Raw genomic sequence first — 16,596 nt, 5'->3', positions numbered from 1 at the left:
ATTGCTTTGGGTTGTGGCATTTTGTTGCAGCTTTTTAACATCTTTTGACCAACATCATTTTGCCAGACAGGTTCTATTTTAGTGGTTTCTTGACTGAACAGGTCTAGGTGTAATCAGACTTGAGTGAGGTAAGTGAAAATCTATTTGGCTTTCCCAAAAATTTGATTAGCTGCAGCTAATTCATGATATTTAAGTATTTTTTTTAAGCAGGGCCTAGTAGCTTTGAATAGTTTTTCCCTTAATAAAGTCACAATTTAAAAAAGGCATGCTATGTTTGCTTGGGTTGTCTTTGTCTACTGGCCTGAATATTAACATTTGTTTGATGATCTTAAAGTGGGGAAACTGGGGGGGAAAAATCCACTTTTTTGTAAATAATATAACACTCAAACTGTCACCACACAGCAAATAACATTTCTTAATAAAAAAAAAAGTTATTCAAAATAAAAAGGAAAAAATATGTTGCAGTACCTGTAAGTACTCTGGGTAATTGCTTTGTTCTATATCGTATATGAAATTAGGACATATATCAAGTTACAGTATGTTTCTTATACTGTACATGTAATTGCATCATCTTCCTTGCCCAAGCTTCCACTGTGTGACTTATACCAACATTTTATCAGTGCAGCTCCCTCAGGCCACAGATGCTGCATTGTCGGAAGCTGCATCATTAATCCACTTGGTCCAAAGTTGAATCGCTTGCAGTGTGCCACAGTTTGATGTTTGTATTCTAACTCATCTGGGGTTTGCGTGGTGAAGACATTGTAATGTTATATGGATGTGTGTATGCATGAGTATTGTGCTCCCAGATCGGCTCTTGAATATATGTGCATAATTTCAAATTCTCAGAGACCAAACAAATGAACGTGACTGTAGAATGGAACATTGGATATGGAATAGCAGTGAATGTCAAATGTAATCAACTGGCTAAAACTGACCAAATGGCGGCTACCAAAAAAGAGGAATCGACCACATTGCTATGACTGATGACAGACACATTTCATTTATATATTTTATCTACCTCATAGAAGCTTTGTTAAAAGTGTGGTTTTGTGCACATCATACAAAAATAGGTTTGTGTCCCATCCATCCATCTGTTTCCATATGTATTTATAATAGCTGCTTCTTTGAGCTTGGGGCAAAATGTCAGAACATTTCATGCATGTGGGTGTCACAAAAAACAAATTAACAAGGATGGCTCATTTTTTTATCACATTTTTTTCAATCGATGTGATTAAAAAAATAAATATTTTTTTTGATTAAACTGATTAATCACTCAGACCTAACATTAATTATCACTTAGCTCTGTGTGATTTCATGCCAGAAGGACGAATGACAAACTACTCAGCTACTACAGCTCTACTTCTTACCACTCGACAGTCATCCCTGTCCTGTGAAGCTGAGGATGCGAGTAGCAGAAACCAACATGGTGGGTGTCCTTCTGTTGTTTAACGTTGATAAAAGACTCGGGGGCTTCATTCTCTTCCTCCAGCATGACCAGGCCGATCGTTGAAAGAGAGCAATTACATGGTGGAATAGGCACTGGGGTCTTGCTCTACTTTTTTACTAGGAGGAGAATAAAGGGGAGCAGAAACTGGGGAGCTAGGATTTTATGATGGAAATTATATTTGAAATGTACCCATGTTTAGTAGTGTTGGGAATCACATATTTAGACATTTGAAGACAGAAGCCTTTCCTCTAAAATGTCTCTTCTCTGAGTTTATTCTAGCAGGACCTGTAAGGATAATTGTTTCTATGTTGTGTGGTTAGGAAGTTGCTTCCCGGTACCTTGAGTAGATAAACCTTCATCAAGGTCTCATTTTGGCCTTTGGACCTAGGCTTTTTTAAGCTAATGCTTAATGCTCACATTTACTATAAGTATTTAAGACTTGAATGTGAAGTATTATTTATGGGAAGGCTCAGTGGACCTTTGAAACTCCAGCTTTGATTTGGTCAAATAATTATTTCTCATTCCCCTACTGCAAGAATAAAATGCATAGCGTACCTTACCTTTGATGAATACTGCTTTCAGCGATAAGCTCTCATAACCAGTTAATCATAGACAGTTTCCCCTTTGGCTTATCATCACTGATACCCTTGTGAAAAGGTATACACTTAAAAGGAAACTATTTGAAATATACAAATTTGGAGGTAAGGGAGCAAGTGAAGTTAGATTATGCTGATCCGCTTTGTCTCGACAGTTTTCTTGTTAGGCTTCTGGGTTCTTTTTTTGTCTTTTAGATAAAACATATTTTGAAATTTTAAGGTAAATTCTATGTTGTCTGTCCACTGAGAAGTTCCCAATTTTAAGGGACCACCATATATCCTAAACAAAAACCATGAATGCAATACTAGGTTTTGCTCCTGTTTTTCATGAACTGAACTCAAAGGTCAAAAGGATTATTTTTTTTTGTAGAAAAATGCCTATTTCTCTCAAATATTGTTTACAAATATGTCAAATATGTGGTAGTGAGCAAACTGAGCACCATTGCCAAGATAATCCATCCACCTCACACAAATAAAATTTAATCTAGAGGAAATTGCATATTCATATCTTTTTTTAATCAGTCGTACTGAACGCTTATTTTCCTCTTATATGATCATTGTGATAACTGGAAAGAGAGAGAAAGCAGCAACAATGAGCAATATAGACAATAGAGTGATTGCACTAGTTATCCAGCATCAGCGTCTTATTACTAGAGAAATTGTTTTGTTGCAAATACCCCGGTGCTGCGGCTAGACTCCCCATAATTGACTTTGAAATAGTTTTTGCCTTAACTGTACCAAAAAACAAAAACAAAAAGTCTTGAGATAACCCCATAACACCATAATAGTGTGATCATATCTTCTTCTTCTTCTTCTTTTTTAAGCATTGTTTTAGACAGGTAGTGTTAAGTGGCAATTTTAAGGTGAAGTCTGAAGTGTTTTGTTCTTATTTTTGGCACTAAGCAAGACCATGACGTGTGTTTATAATCTACATTTGCATTGTCGAAGCGATGGCCTCTCTCCGAGAATTTCACTTTTTTTGCTTGTAGATTATGACCACTCTTGTCATTGGAAATTCATCCATCGATAAAGAAATATTTGACGATTGACACACTGAAATCTCACATTCTTTGATTCAGGCTGCAACTGTGTGCGTCATTACAAGGCTGATGCAATAAATACATTACCGTAACAAATATTGACACCAAAATTCATTAACGATTATGGTAATCATTATGTTGTGCAGCTGAACAGTATGCATATTAATTCTTTTTATCATATTATTTGTACGTAGTAGACTGAAATAACTGTCCTGTAGTAATGAATGTTTGGTTGGTGGTGGTCGGAGGGGCCGCAGACGCACACTGGCAGCCTCGCTTGCGTCAGCCTGCCCCAGGGCAGCTGTGGCTACTTAAGTAGCTTACCGCCACCACACTGGGAATGTGTGAGTGCACAAATAATGTATCCTTTGTGAAGCGTCTTTGAGTTTCTAGAAAGAAAAGCGCTATATAAATCTGATGCATTATTATTAGAATGTAAAAATAGTATGTAAATTTGGACAAAGTGTTATGGAAGTGAATTTCTACAGGTTGGCAGCTGTGACAATGATTTAATGTAACAAGTTTGGAAGCAGCTAAATATCAATATGTAACATTAGTATCTGAAAGTATTTATATTTTCGAAAGATCACTTCTACAACATTCCTAGGAAAAAACAATGTCCAATCAATGGTGGGATGCGCTTAGAACAGGCACGTGGGCTGCTCATGTGGCCTTGGGCACCACGTTAGGGGGCTCTTCTGTTTTATACGTTTCACGTTATACGTTTTATATCCCAAAGTATGATTCATTTCTCCATAAAACCATGAAGTTGAAATTCTGATCATTTGCTACCGTTGCCAATGGCTACATTCAGGCTACAGTCTTTCCACATCTATTTAGCGCTACCTCTGTTAAATAATTTTCACTTTTTCCCATAGTTGTCTGTCATCCCATATCTGCTTCTTTGCTTCTCAGTCTGCCAGACATGTCTGTGACTCCCTGTGTGACTGCTTTTTGACATCCTGCCTGGTGTTTATTCTGTGTTGCTACAGGCAGCAATCTAAGGGGGTCTCTGGTTGATCTGGCTGATCTATGCTTCAGGATACCAAAAACCCAAAATGGATCCTATATCTTCTCTATTGGCCATTTCAATCAAGTCTAAGCTGTGTACTCATGTGCATGTATCAGGCACATCTGAGCTTGATATCCACTGTCAGGCTATCTTCCAATAACCTTTGAGCCCAAAAGAATAGTTGCCATGGTGACCGTACCCATTAGACATGACAGGATGATCCAGTAGTCAAAGCCTCAATGATCCTTAGCAACCTTTCTCCTTCGTTCTCTCCAAACCAGCTCTTAAAATGAAAGTTTTGGATGTTTTTTTTTGTGTCCCAGATCCTTAAAAAAAACGCAGAAGAAGAAAAAAACCTATGAATACTAACACTGAAGAAGTGACACTTTGTTACAACGCAAAGTAATCAGTTACTAACTGTACTCTACTTACTCAGAAACTGGGCAGCAGGACGGTATTGCAACCCATCAACCACTTAAAGGTTTTGAGGAGAGCAACTGTTTTTGTTGATGTAGCTTCTCAGGGCTTATTATTCATGTAAAATAGCACAGATAAAGCCATGTGGTTCAGAATACATCATGCATTAATCATGTATGCAGTCAAACCCTATTTGTTGTCAAACCTCTGAGGTTTGAAAACAACGATTCTATATATTGCATACATCAGTATTTAACGATACATGTGTAATTCCACATCCAGAAATATGGAAGTCATCATTATTCTGAATAGCAATTACTGTACATGCCGAGATGTTCATAATCCTCTGATCAAACTATAGGTTGTTTTTTGCTTTCTATTTTCATCTTCTCACACTCAACACCTTCTAAATGCGTGTGATCTTTTGCTTCCATCTCTTTTGTGTCCCTCCACTCTCTCTACCCGATGCTGAATTCATATATTAATTCCAGCCTATCCCCACCACCCTCTTCTATCCTCTGGCCTATAACTGTAAGCTTTGACTAAGTGTTATGGTGGTTCCGATAGTAGCAAGCAATGGAGCGAGCAAGTTATTACAGGACAGGCAAATAGAGGTCCCATGAAGCATGACAACCCCTTTTACACACCAAGTATAAAACAGAAGTGATGACATTATACCACATATACACACACATTATGAGCATTAAATCCTTATTTCTCTATTTATGATGATTAAAACAGGCATGCAGTACATGCTCGCACACAGCAGCAGAGACATTTGTATTAACTCAGCACTAGAATATGCCTGTCACTGAATGGTTAACATAAGCAAGGCATGTGTGTGTCATATGATAGCAATTGTCAGTTAGTCAAGTCAATTTTGCATGACCCTATAGAGGTTCATGTGACAATAACAACTCATAACATCATGGGTGATCACATGCCATCCATCCATCAGCTCATGTTCTTATATCACTTATATGATGCAAGGGTCTAGTGGTGCGAGGAGGCAAAACCATCTAAAAAAAGACATTCATAACTTTATTCACACGTGAGGAATTCAGTCTTCAATTAAACTAAAGGGCAAAGTTGCTCAACAGTGTCAAAGTTGCATTATACTGTAATAGACACTTCAGTAATAAGACCCACTTCACAATCTAATGAGATGTAGTAGTGCAAGAGCTGTATGAGAACTCTGCCATTAAAAAGATAACCATTGGTTTTGGTTTACAGTTGTGTCAAACTGTATTGGAACTGCAGATAGCAGTTTCTAGTATTTCGACTCTCAAGAAGCTAAATGAGCCAACCAAAATATTAGAAACATCTCTCTGTAAGAAAGCATTAAAGCTCTATCCTGCTGCGATCTACAACCACAACGCAGTAAAGGTAAACTAATGTCCCAGTGACAGTGTCGATCAAATGAGGTAATTTGCTGTATTATTATTATATATATTTTTAAAGGGTCTCAGTATGATGCATTGCAGTTCTAAACCACTACATACAGTATTGCAACCACAATAACAATCACATTATTTATTCTGACATAATTGAGCATCATTTTCTTTGTAAATGCGTCATTAGTAGATTAGATGTAAACACTAATACCATTTTAGGGGTGTGACAACCAGTCACTTGTTTTGAGTGTTGCTCAAAGGAATTAATCATATCATTTTGTACTAATACACTGACTGTGCCAATCAGCCAGTTAATGAAAGCATCAATGACAATATTGTGTGTAACAAAGTGTTTCCACATTCTGCTTGTTAAAATGTACCTGTGCGCTGTAGATGTTTGTTTCACGAGCCATTAATTTTAAGTTGTCAGACGTCTCTGTCAAATATACAGCAGCAGAAAAACAAAGGCCAAGCATCTCGAGTGCAATAGTGACTTTAGGTGAACTGAGTAGAGGATGATCTTTGATTGCTGCTATTCTACAAATCTAATTGTAGTCATACTTTATCTGTTATCCACAGTACATAGAGGACATATGAAAATAGTGTACTGATGCAGCCAAAAAAATAATAAAATGAAAGTTTAAAAAATATATACAGTAGGGGTGTGAATTTCCTAGTATCTGGCGATTTGACACAATTCATAGGTCACGATTCGATACCGATTAATCCCGATACGAATCTATAAATTGATTGTTGCGAAATTTAAAAATACTAATCAGTAAACTTGTACATGTACACTGTAAGATTTGTATGAAAATGTATTTATACATCTGAAAATTTAGGTTGCAGTCTGTTTCATGTTTGAACAGCACTGAAATAAAATATTAAGGCTTAATGTTCCATTAATATAACATTCTTCTATGCTTAATGCGTAAATCCTAACCCTAAGTAAGACGTTTTGTTGAATATTCCCATAAAAAATTTATGTTTCAAAATCGATTCGGCCGCATATTGAATCGATTCGAGAAGAGCGCACTGTAATATCGTGATATACTGCCGAATCGATTTTTTCAAACACCCCTAATATACAGGGAATCCTTGAGCTACGTCGCACGCGACCTACGTCGTTTCGACTTTACGGCGCCCGTAACTCGTCCGTAGAATTTCCCACAGTAATCACGCCATTTTAAAGTTGTTTAAAGTTGTGCTGTTGTTACCTCCAGCAACGGACGTCCATCAGCCGGTCGACTCGCCATCAGGCGCGTCACATTTCTGTGTTTAAGCTTGAATTAGCTCTGTCGGCCGTCAGCAATAAATATCCGTGCGTAAACACAAAATATTTTGAAGTAAATATCGACTTTAACGGCGAAATCCTACTTAAGTCGAAATTCGGGTTTCATCGCCAGCGTAGGAACGGAACTTGAGGACGCCCTGTAACTAAAACTCATTTGTAGCTACAGTATGTCTGTATATAGCAGTTGTTGTTTTTTTTAGTGCCATTTTTGGTGCTGGGGAAAATTCCATTGTGATTCAAACAGCAAAACAAATGTGACAGATCCAAGGGTGAATATTTTCATTTAAACTCATTGATATTGACTTAAAATGGCAAAAAGTGAAAATACAGTTGACACCTTCATCCAGAATCTAACCAAAGTTCTGTTTGTCCTTGGCGTTTACACTTGCTCTCCCCTACTGATGCACGTTTAAAAAAATAAAATAAAATCTAATTAACCCTGACTGTCTTTTGCACAGACTGATTAGTAATTACCCAATAACTTTTGTGTTTTGCTGTTAAAGCTGATGAAGATGTGATGCGAATGATTGTGATTATAGAATATCCTGTACAGTATGTGTAGCTGGTGGGCATGGAATATCTAGCATATAGAATGGAAGCTAATTGCCAAAGTGAACTTCTATTAGAGCTGTGTGAAGCCAGATGGTGTGTGCTACTACCCCCTCTCTTTTTAAAATTACCCAGTTTTTACATGTGCACAGAAGCATGTGATATGTCTGCCCCCTAGTGGTTTTCATCTCTTCACATTTCATCTCTTTTTTTTCTCTTCTCATCTCACCTCATACAGGACAGAATATTCTGAGCCTGCGAAGTCCCTCTGCTCCTACATCTCATTATATCACACAGAAGTGAACGTAACTGTGGCAGCCGAGCTGCCAAAGGAGCAAGCAGCCCCCCACCTGTAATTAGCATCACACAAAGTGACTGCGCAATGAGAGGAAGGAAGTGTAGCTGTGACCAACTTCTATCAGCCGTGGACAGACTTGGATTAGCAAAACCTGGAAAACTGTAGCCGAAGGATGATAACTAATCCCCGCACCCCCCCTTCACATTTGAGTCATTTTAAAGAAAGTTCTTTATGAATGTGAAATAGGTCTTAGCGTGCTGAAGACACACAGCGGGACTTCACAGTGCCTATCACCTCTCTGAGGAATATGCAAAAGTAGTGGATTTCGACATCTCCACTTTTCTGAAGTGCTTTAAGTGTGCCAATTAAGTCATATGAAGTTTATTATCATCCAAAATTCATTTTTAATTTATGGTGCTTTATCATTCGTTTTGATTAAATGTGTCCTGGCAATTGGTTGCTTGCGAGCATGAATAAGTACCGTAGCCAATGAGGATAAAAGAACACACAATTCAGATTTAACTTGAGCAACTTGGTGGCTGTTGATTGCACTTTTTACATTTAATTCAGACCATGTTTATTTTGTACGCTTGTGGTGGCCCCAGACATTTCTTTGATTGTTACATTCAAATCTTCTTTGACTTTGCCAGCTAGGACAGTGGCCGTTTTTGTGGCACGAACCAGTTCAGTGATCTACTAAGGGGTAATGAGTATGCCTTAATAAAACGTAAACATTATGATTTTTAAGTTATGATCCTACATATGGCAATAACATCACTATATATATATATATATATATATATATATATATATATATATATATATATATATATATATATATATATACAGACGCTCCCCACCTTACGAACGAGTTACGTTCCGGATGATCGTTCGTAAGGTGAATTTGTTCGTAAGTTGCTTCAGTGCTATATTTTGTATTATAATTTATGTTTAAAGCCTATATAAGTATATTGAAGGTTTATATAAGTATGTTTAAGGCTTGTACAAGTAACCTGCATTGGTTTGTACTGAAAAAAACTTTTAATAAAATGGAGAGAATACATACAGTACTGTACTGTACTTTGTATGTTGATGAGAGAGAGCGAGAGACACACACAGTATGTACATGTACGTAATAAGATAAATAAAATGAATGCTTAAGGAGATGATGGAGGAGGAGGAAGAGGAGGATTTTATATCATGAGAGATTCTTCGTCGTCGCTGGAATCGGCTTCAAAAGTTATTTCCTCCATGGGGACCGGCGTTTCTTCCTCCTCCTCCTCGACACGTTGCTGAGCCTCCAATGAGCTCTCACAGCGCCAAGCGTCGGTATTAGCGGCGGAAAGAAGCACTACGCGCAATACAAAATCTAACTTACAGCATCTCTTTCCGAACATTTTTCGACATACTGTACGCGGAGAAATGTTCGTATGTACCGTTGTTCGTAACTCGAATGTTCGTAAGTAGGGGAGCGTCTGTATATATATATATCAGCATTTTCTTCTTCGAACTGTTACTGGACTGGCTCTACCCCGCCGCCACCAATGGATTGTAAAATGAGGAGATAAACGCAAAACAATGTAGTGAAGAGCATCACAAAATGAGTGCATACAGCAGCAGTTTCTCTTTATGGCGTTGCCAATTGTTACCAATTAAATGCTGATACCTCTCCCGAGACTACAGAAGGGGAGATAAAATGTGTGGACTTTACTGAAAAAGTTCTTTTTCACCTGTTAGACATCTGGTTCCACATCTGTTTCTCCTTCTATACAGTATATCCCTTGATACCTACAAAGCAAGGAAGTTGCAATCGAGGTAGGTGAAATGCCAAGATTGTGGTGGGATATGGGGATGCAACCAGCAGTGAAAGAAGGAGAGTAGATTGATACTTTCAGTGTTTTACAGCCTATACACACTATAATTGAAGCATCATCTAGCCTGAGTGTGGTCAAAGCATTCTGCATCTCATTTCAATTACTGTACAGTAAATTACCAACAAGAGGACAACACAGAGAGAGAGAGAGAGAGAGAGAGAATGCAGGAAGACACAACAGTGCAAACAAGAACGTGGTCGACAGGAAGAAGCAAGGACAGTGAAGGGGCGTATTTTATGGAGAGATGTGGAAAACAGCTCACTGTTGTAAAACAAGTGGCAGAGTAGAAAGGCTGCAGCTTGCATCCCCCAGCCACCCTCCACTTATGAAAACTTAATGTATACTACAGTTCATTATGAACATTGCAATGGTGTTTTGAACTATTTGTGTTCAAGTGTATCCTCTTTACCAGATGCGGAATCATATTTGACTCCATCACGACATCAAGTATTTATTCATCCAAAAAGCCTGCAATATTTTTGGCATTTTGCCAAGGTATAGTACAAAAATATTTTTTTTATTGCAGGCATAATAGGGCACCTCAACACTGTTGTGCTCTGGGGACATTAATACCTTGTTCAGGGTCACCTCACGCCATTGTCATCATTGTGTGTATGAGCGCTTTTAGTACGAATATGAAGCGTACCTGCACATCTGTGGATGAGAACCCGAGCTTTTCATGTCTGTTTGTGAAGGTGTGAAAGCCACTGGGGAACCGCAAGGTCCAACTTTGATCCTCCTGACAGCTTTGCATGAATTACATTCGGTCCAAAGTAAGCCTGGTCAGATTCACTGGTGGGGAATTTCATGTACCATGAGCTCACCTGTCACAAGAGGTTTATGTGATGAAGGCTAGTGTGCACTACAATGAATGTTTCATGTTCACTGGTTTCTGTGTTTAAAATGGCAATGTGCAAAAATATTCATTTATAATCCAGAAATAGAAGAGCAAGTTAAGATTTTCTCTTTGATATACCTTAAAAAGTATCTGCTTGAGCGCTATCTGAACGACTTTTCATGTATGCATCGTGAATATTGTATGTAAGATGATCATACATGTTTATACTTAAAGCAGCAGAAACAGCAGGAGGGATTTTTTTGTGTGTGTGTGTTTATGCTTGTGTGCATTACATTACCCCTGGGCTTGTGTGATTTACTTGTCGTGATACATTCAGTTAGGCCCAGACAGAGTATGAAGACATTTGTTAAAATATTCATCAGAAGTTGAACTGATTAAGATTTTAAACTTCCACATATCCTACAGTATAAAACACTAACCAAGCCCATCAATGCTATAGCAACAAGTCTGGAAATAAACATTATATAGCATCTCACAAAGCGTCTCACAAAGTTTCAACAAAAACTTACACCAGTATCACAAAAGAATAAGGCAAGTGATGAGACTCAATACAATTTAAATACAAGCCAGCGTGTTCAAAATTCACATAAAATGTTCAACTTTAAAATCAAAAAAAGAGGGGCAGTCGACCATGCTTATAACTCAAAACACTCCTAACTTAAAATCATCGTTCCCTATTGAAATTAATGGAAATGCTATTAATGTGTTCCATCTTACTAGTGTAATTTGTAATGTGTTTTGAATGAGAAAAATAGCATTCTATACATACATTACAAATATCTACATACGGCAATGACGTCATGAATAATTAAAATAATTACACATTTTTCACAATTTTGTCAACGCACAATGTGCTGCTCATTCTGTTGTGTGCAACTTAGCTACCTGGGTGCTGTATAAGACAGACATAATGTAGACTGTAGACTCAGCTCCTCCCCTCAGTATACACTGTATTTTCTTAAACCTTCTATGTTCTTAATCTTTATGTTTTGTTTGTCTCAAATGTTGTTCACTGCTTGCTACAACAATAATTGGCCTACGGGGACACAAATAAATTTGAACTTGAACTCAGATTCTCAGTACAGCAGGAATAATAGTCATTCTTTGCAGAGGATAAAGATTATATGCTTATGCGTATTTTCTAATTATCTCTCCACAAGTGTTGTTGTATGTTTGTGTTCTGGTATTTGTTGTTTAAAGGGTAACAACCTTGCCACGTAGATGCTAATTGATAGCCAATGTGTCTATTGGGTGGTTTAAATACACAGCATGCACTTCTCCTTGTTTTATGTTTAGTTTGACAGCAACCTTAAGCTGAGATTTTCAATAAAAAGTTAAAAGCCTCTTTTTTTAAGTATATTTGAAAATTGCTATGTGCCAAAGTGCCGCTTGTTGTGAAGTGAGTTAAGCCACATGCCGCCATACAGCACTCGTATGTCAATTTTGTGTTCTTAAGCCAAAGTGAACAAATGTTAAGAAAATGTTCTTACTCCTGTCTCCAGGCACCATTGGAGTTGCGTGTAGTGTGAGAAAGCTGTAAAAGTAGGAGGCACACATCCTTTAAAAATCAGCGATGTTAAAAATCAGTACGTGTGTCTATATCCCACTTAATGTCTTATGCACGCAACGGTTTTTGACACACAGCACCTCTTTTCTCTCACCAAAAAAATGGAGGCAGGCTGCCTCAGTCGCGTTCTTTTTTTTTTTTTTTTTTTTTTTCACCGCCTGTGTGATTTGCAACCGCCTTTCAAGCCTCTGCAGCTAATGTGCCGATCAAGCCCCCATTGTTAATGTTGCAGCACTATGATTTCCCTTTGTGTGTATTTGTCTGCACTCCCAACGGGACTGCATTGACATCTGATAGACAGACTCGGGTAATGATGGTGCGGTGTCTGCATTTGTGCTTTTTTAACCCATTAAGGCCTAAAGCGCCTGGCAAAAACCATGCCTCTAAAACTTATGGGTGACTTTTGAGTCACCCCCAAAAACTTGGAAGTTTCCCTGGAAACAATATTAAAAACATATATCAGCTCCTGAAGCAGATAGAAACATAATTCCAAAAACAATTTAGAGGGTACACCTGTGGTGTTCACACAAACCTAAGTTTAATCTTATAAACCCTCAATATATATATTTTTAAAATCAACAAACAAATGTTGCATCTGCGGGTGCATAACTCCAAATATATTTACCTTCAACACTGGAGCGCGCGCAATTGTAATAAACTCGGGGGATCGGGGTAATTATTCGTCATCCATTCCGTTACAAAGCCGTCAAAAATTTCAACATCTTCATTGTCTACAAACATATTTCTTAATAGTATGTCACTGTCGACTCGTTGCACTGATTCGAATACCTCCCGCGCCGTTGTCAATCGCATCATTTATTTACTCCCACAAATCTGCGTCAACCATTAACGCTCAAATAAAATTCCAGGACATGCTATGGGGTCACCTTATCGTGCATATTCTGATTTCAATCGAATAAGAGACAAAGATTTGGTCAAAACACAGCGGCTTTAACTGTAGAAGCGCGGTCACGCGCTCCCGGTCTTAATAGGTCAAACCAGGTAATTATGGAAATGCTTCTCTGCTAAGAGTCCAATCTGCAAGTAATAGGTAGCATGAAGTACTGGCCAATTTTAAATCACAAGGGAGGGGGAGATGGGTCTTATTTTATTGTCTGCTGCCTCGTTTAGAAAGTGGGCGGGTGGAGCATCTGAATTACATTAGAATTAATTAAGGCATGCCTCCTTGACTACACACTACTACATGAATAGGTGGCATGCCTCACTGCTCGTTGTTGGGAATTCAACAGTATGTGCGCACACGTACATGCACATACAATTCAAAAGCCTCCACGGGCCTTGACAGAGAAAACATGCAACGAGGAACCTGAAAGACTCACACAAGATGCACAAGACAACAGTTTTGCATACTATTAAATGTAAAGTAAATGTTATGCTGTATCTTGTACCTCAGCTATAATAAAACATAGAAGGAAGCATCTGGCATGCAGGTTTTAGTTGATTTTAGCTCTGCTAATATTCTTAGAGGCCCTGTAAATTTATGACATGTCAGGGGTGCAAAACATGACACCCCTCAAGTGCTAGTAATCCCCCAAAACTTCAAAACAGTACAAAGGGTTTCCTTTCTTTCCGGCTTTAAGCCTCCCAGATGGAAGCACGATCTTGCTATAGCAACCTGAAGGTATCTTGTACTGGTCATTTCCTGTCAAGCTCTTTTGGCCATATCAACAAAGTGTTTGCATGGTTGCCAAGCAACACGGACCACACAAAGTCACACTTGGAGCTGTAACAAAGTGTATTCAGGCAGTGAAACATTACTTTCCAACGCAGCCCAGAAATAAGTATTTGATTGTGTTTTGAACTTTTTATGAGGGACCCAGTTTGATGTTAATAGCCTTAGCCTGAGGCACTTTTGTAATTTGACATAAAAAAGCTACTGGTAATATAAAATACTCCCTCCTCATTAGAGTTGTTTGCCTGCAGTGTCTTCATAAATAGGAACTCGTCCCTTTCTACTTTCCTTTTACAATTGCATTACAGTCGTACCGAAATTTGATTTACGCATGCTTTAGCCTGATTCAAATTCTAATACTATCTTTCAGAGCTATTTATTTCCTAATTGTGTGTGTAGAATAATAAGATGCAGTGCTTACTGGCGTTCTAGCAGTCCCTTCTTTTATTTCATTCAGCAGGACAGTTTTCTATTTCAGTGTGAAACTTCAGTAATTTATGGAAACCCTGTTCTAGCAATTAAACTGTAACCTCGTACCTTGAATCCTCTGTTACCCTCTCTTATCTGTAACCCAAAAATATAGAGCATGTTTTATTGGAGGTTGCTCAGATCACTCCGATTTTAACCTGGGTCAACTAACTAGTGCAGCCTTGGGTTTCTTTGAACTACTTTAATACGTGTTATGAAATGCAGGCGCCATTTCATTGAGTTCTTTTTCAAATAAAGATAGTTTAGTGCTTTGGCTCCACAGCTCCCAAGTGCCTCTTCCTTGCAGTCCTTGCTTCCTTTTCCCTTTTCACCCCCTACAAACGGCATTCTCTTTAGTGGTAAGGGACTCCTTACCACCGCCTACATCCATACTGCTTCATCCATCCTCACTTGATGCTTTTTCTTTCTCTTGCAGAAGCTCCCGGTCAGGACTTTGTGACGTTGGACTACCGTCTGCGGTACTACCCCAGCATCACATACGCCGTCATTGGGAGTGCCATCATCTTCGTGTTGGTTGTGGCGTTGCTGGCCTTGGTGCTTCATCATCAGAGGAAGAGGAACGTTCTACTTCCCACTGGTGGAAGAGGAGCCTCTCACCACCACCAACCGTTGCTCCTGTCCCGCTTGGTCATCTTGGATCGCGGCCACATGCATCCTGGTGATCCGGGTCTCTCTCCTGGCTCCCCCTCGGCAGCCGAGCAGTATAGCTCGTCTCCTCAGATGCTGCAAATCCTGTCTGATACGCTTTGTCCTACTGCACAGCCAGTGGAGACACCGCCGTCGTACTCTCAGGCCGTCATGGATGTCAGGTAAAAAAAACGTATGGCTTTTTTTCTTTTTTGTAACTGCAAGGCACCTACTTCGCTTGCCTTGAAATCGTCTAGACCCTGCGGGGGTCATCAACATTCTGCCCATGTGCATCAGGTAGCCCCCAACGGCCACATTTCTGTTCTAGTGATGGGAAAATTTTTGATTTTATTGGAATAAAATGTTTCATTTAGATATTTATGTTTCCAAACTATTATGAAAAATCATTAACATTCTTAATTGCTCGTTATAACATATAATAATAAGTGCAGCCTGAATGATTTTGTATTTGTATTTTTTAGCCTGGTGCTGATGTAAAAAGTTAGCAGAAAAAAATAGGATAACCAGATCAGCCGATTAATAAAAAAATAAAAGTCAAGTGAAGAAAATAACTTGGCCGATTTTCCAGCTATTTTGGGGAACCTTATTATCTTTGTCTTATGTTGTAGTATACACAAAATAAATAAATACAAATAATCAGCCACTTTTTTTGTGCTGATTTTTGGGTTTATTTAAAAAGAGCTAATATCAGCCGACTAAATATAACAGCCCCATTATTACAGGTCATTTGAACACATTTCTTATTTCAGTAGTTTGTACCAGACTGGTAGCTCTTTGCATTAATCAGTTCCCAAAAAGCAGTTCTCAGCTTCAAAAAGCTTGGTGGTATACACCTTTCCATTGACAAAAAGAGATATGACAAGGTACTATTTTTAGTAACTGGTCCGCTGGGTTTCAAACATGCCTAGTCAAGATCATCTATTTGAAAATAGACAAGTGATGACAAAAAATCAACAAGCCGTGCGTGCTGTGCCATGACATAGTGAACCCCTACTATCTGCAAAATCACCTACCTTCGGTATCACAAGATTTGGTTTTATTTCTGTGGAAAATATATTTATCATTAACTAATTCTCTTAAAATAAAATAATCTGCAAAACATTCATATAATACAGTAGTACTCCACATATGTGCTTTTTCTTGTACCATTTACATTATTTTGAGTGTTTGACTTAGTGCAGTATCTCTTTGTGTTGCTTTTTCTTTAATGCCTTAATATGCCGCCCAAACGCCATGATAATTCTGAGGCTGCTGGCGAACAGCCCAAGCGTTTAAAGGAGGTTATGATGTCCCAGGAGAAGGTAAACCTCCTGGATACGAATAAGGAAAGTGTTGCACTGCAGTGAATGAGAGGACCGTATGGATGTCTATAAAATTCTGCACTGCCATCAACACTACACGTATAAAGCCTTCTTCGTC

The 16,596-nt window shown here is 38.5% G+C and overlaps 1 protein-coding gene across 2 annotated transcripts in view; it reads left to right on the top strand.

Annotated features, from left to right (window-relative positions):
* The window catches only part of ldlrad3 (low density lipoprotein receptor class A domain containing 3), a 59,786-nt gene that overhangs the window by 39,675 nt on the left and 3,515 nt on the right, over positions 1-16,596 (top strand). For both annotated transcript variants that reach the window (XM_077569552.1, XM_077569553.1), the window contains exon 5: positions 14,945-15,338. In XM_077569552.1, coding sequence (XP_077425678.1) covers positions 14,945-15,338 — 394 coding nt within the window. The remainder of the gene's footprint in view (positions 1-14,944; positions 15,339-16,596) is intronic.

This window comes from Vanacampus margaritifer, chromosome 6 (genome assembly GCF_051991255.1).
Source record: "Vanacampus margaritifer isolate UIUO_Vmar chromosome 6, RoL_Vmar_1.0, whole genome shotgun sequence".
NCBI classification, from domain to species: Eukaryota; Metazoa; Chordata; class Actinopteri; order Syngnathiformes; family Syngnathidae; genus Vanacampus; species Vanacampus margaritifer.
The sequence above is the reverse complement of the archived record's forward strand: the minus strand, read 5'-3'. Positions and strand labels throughout refer to the sequence as shown.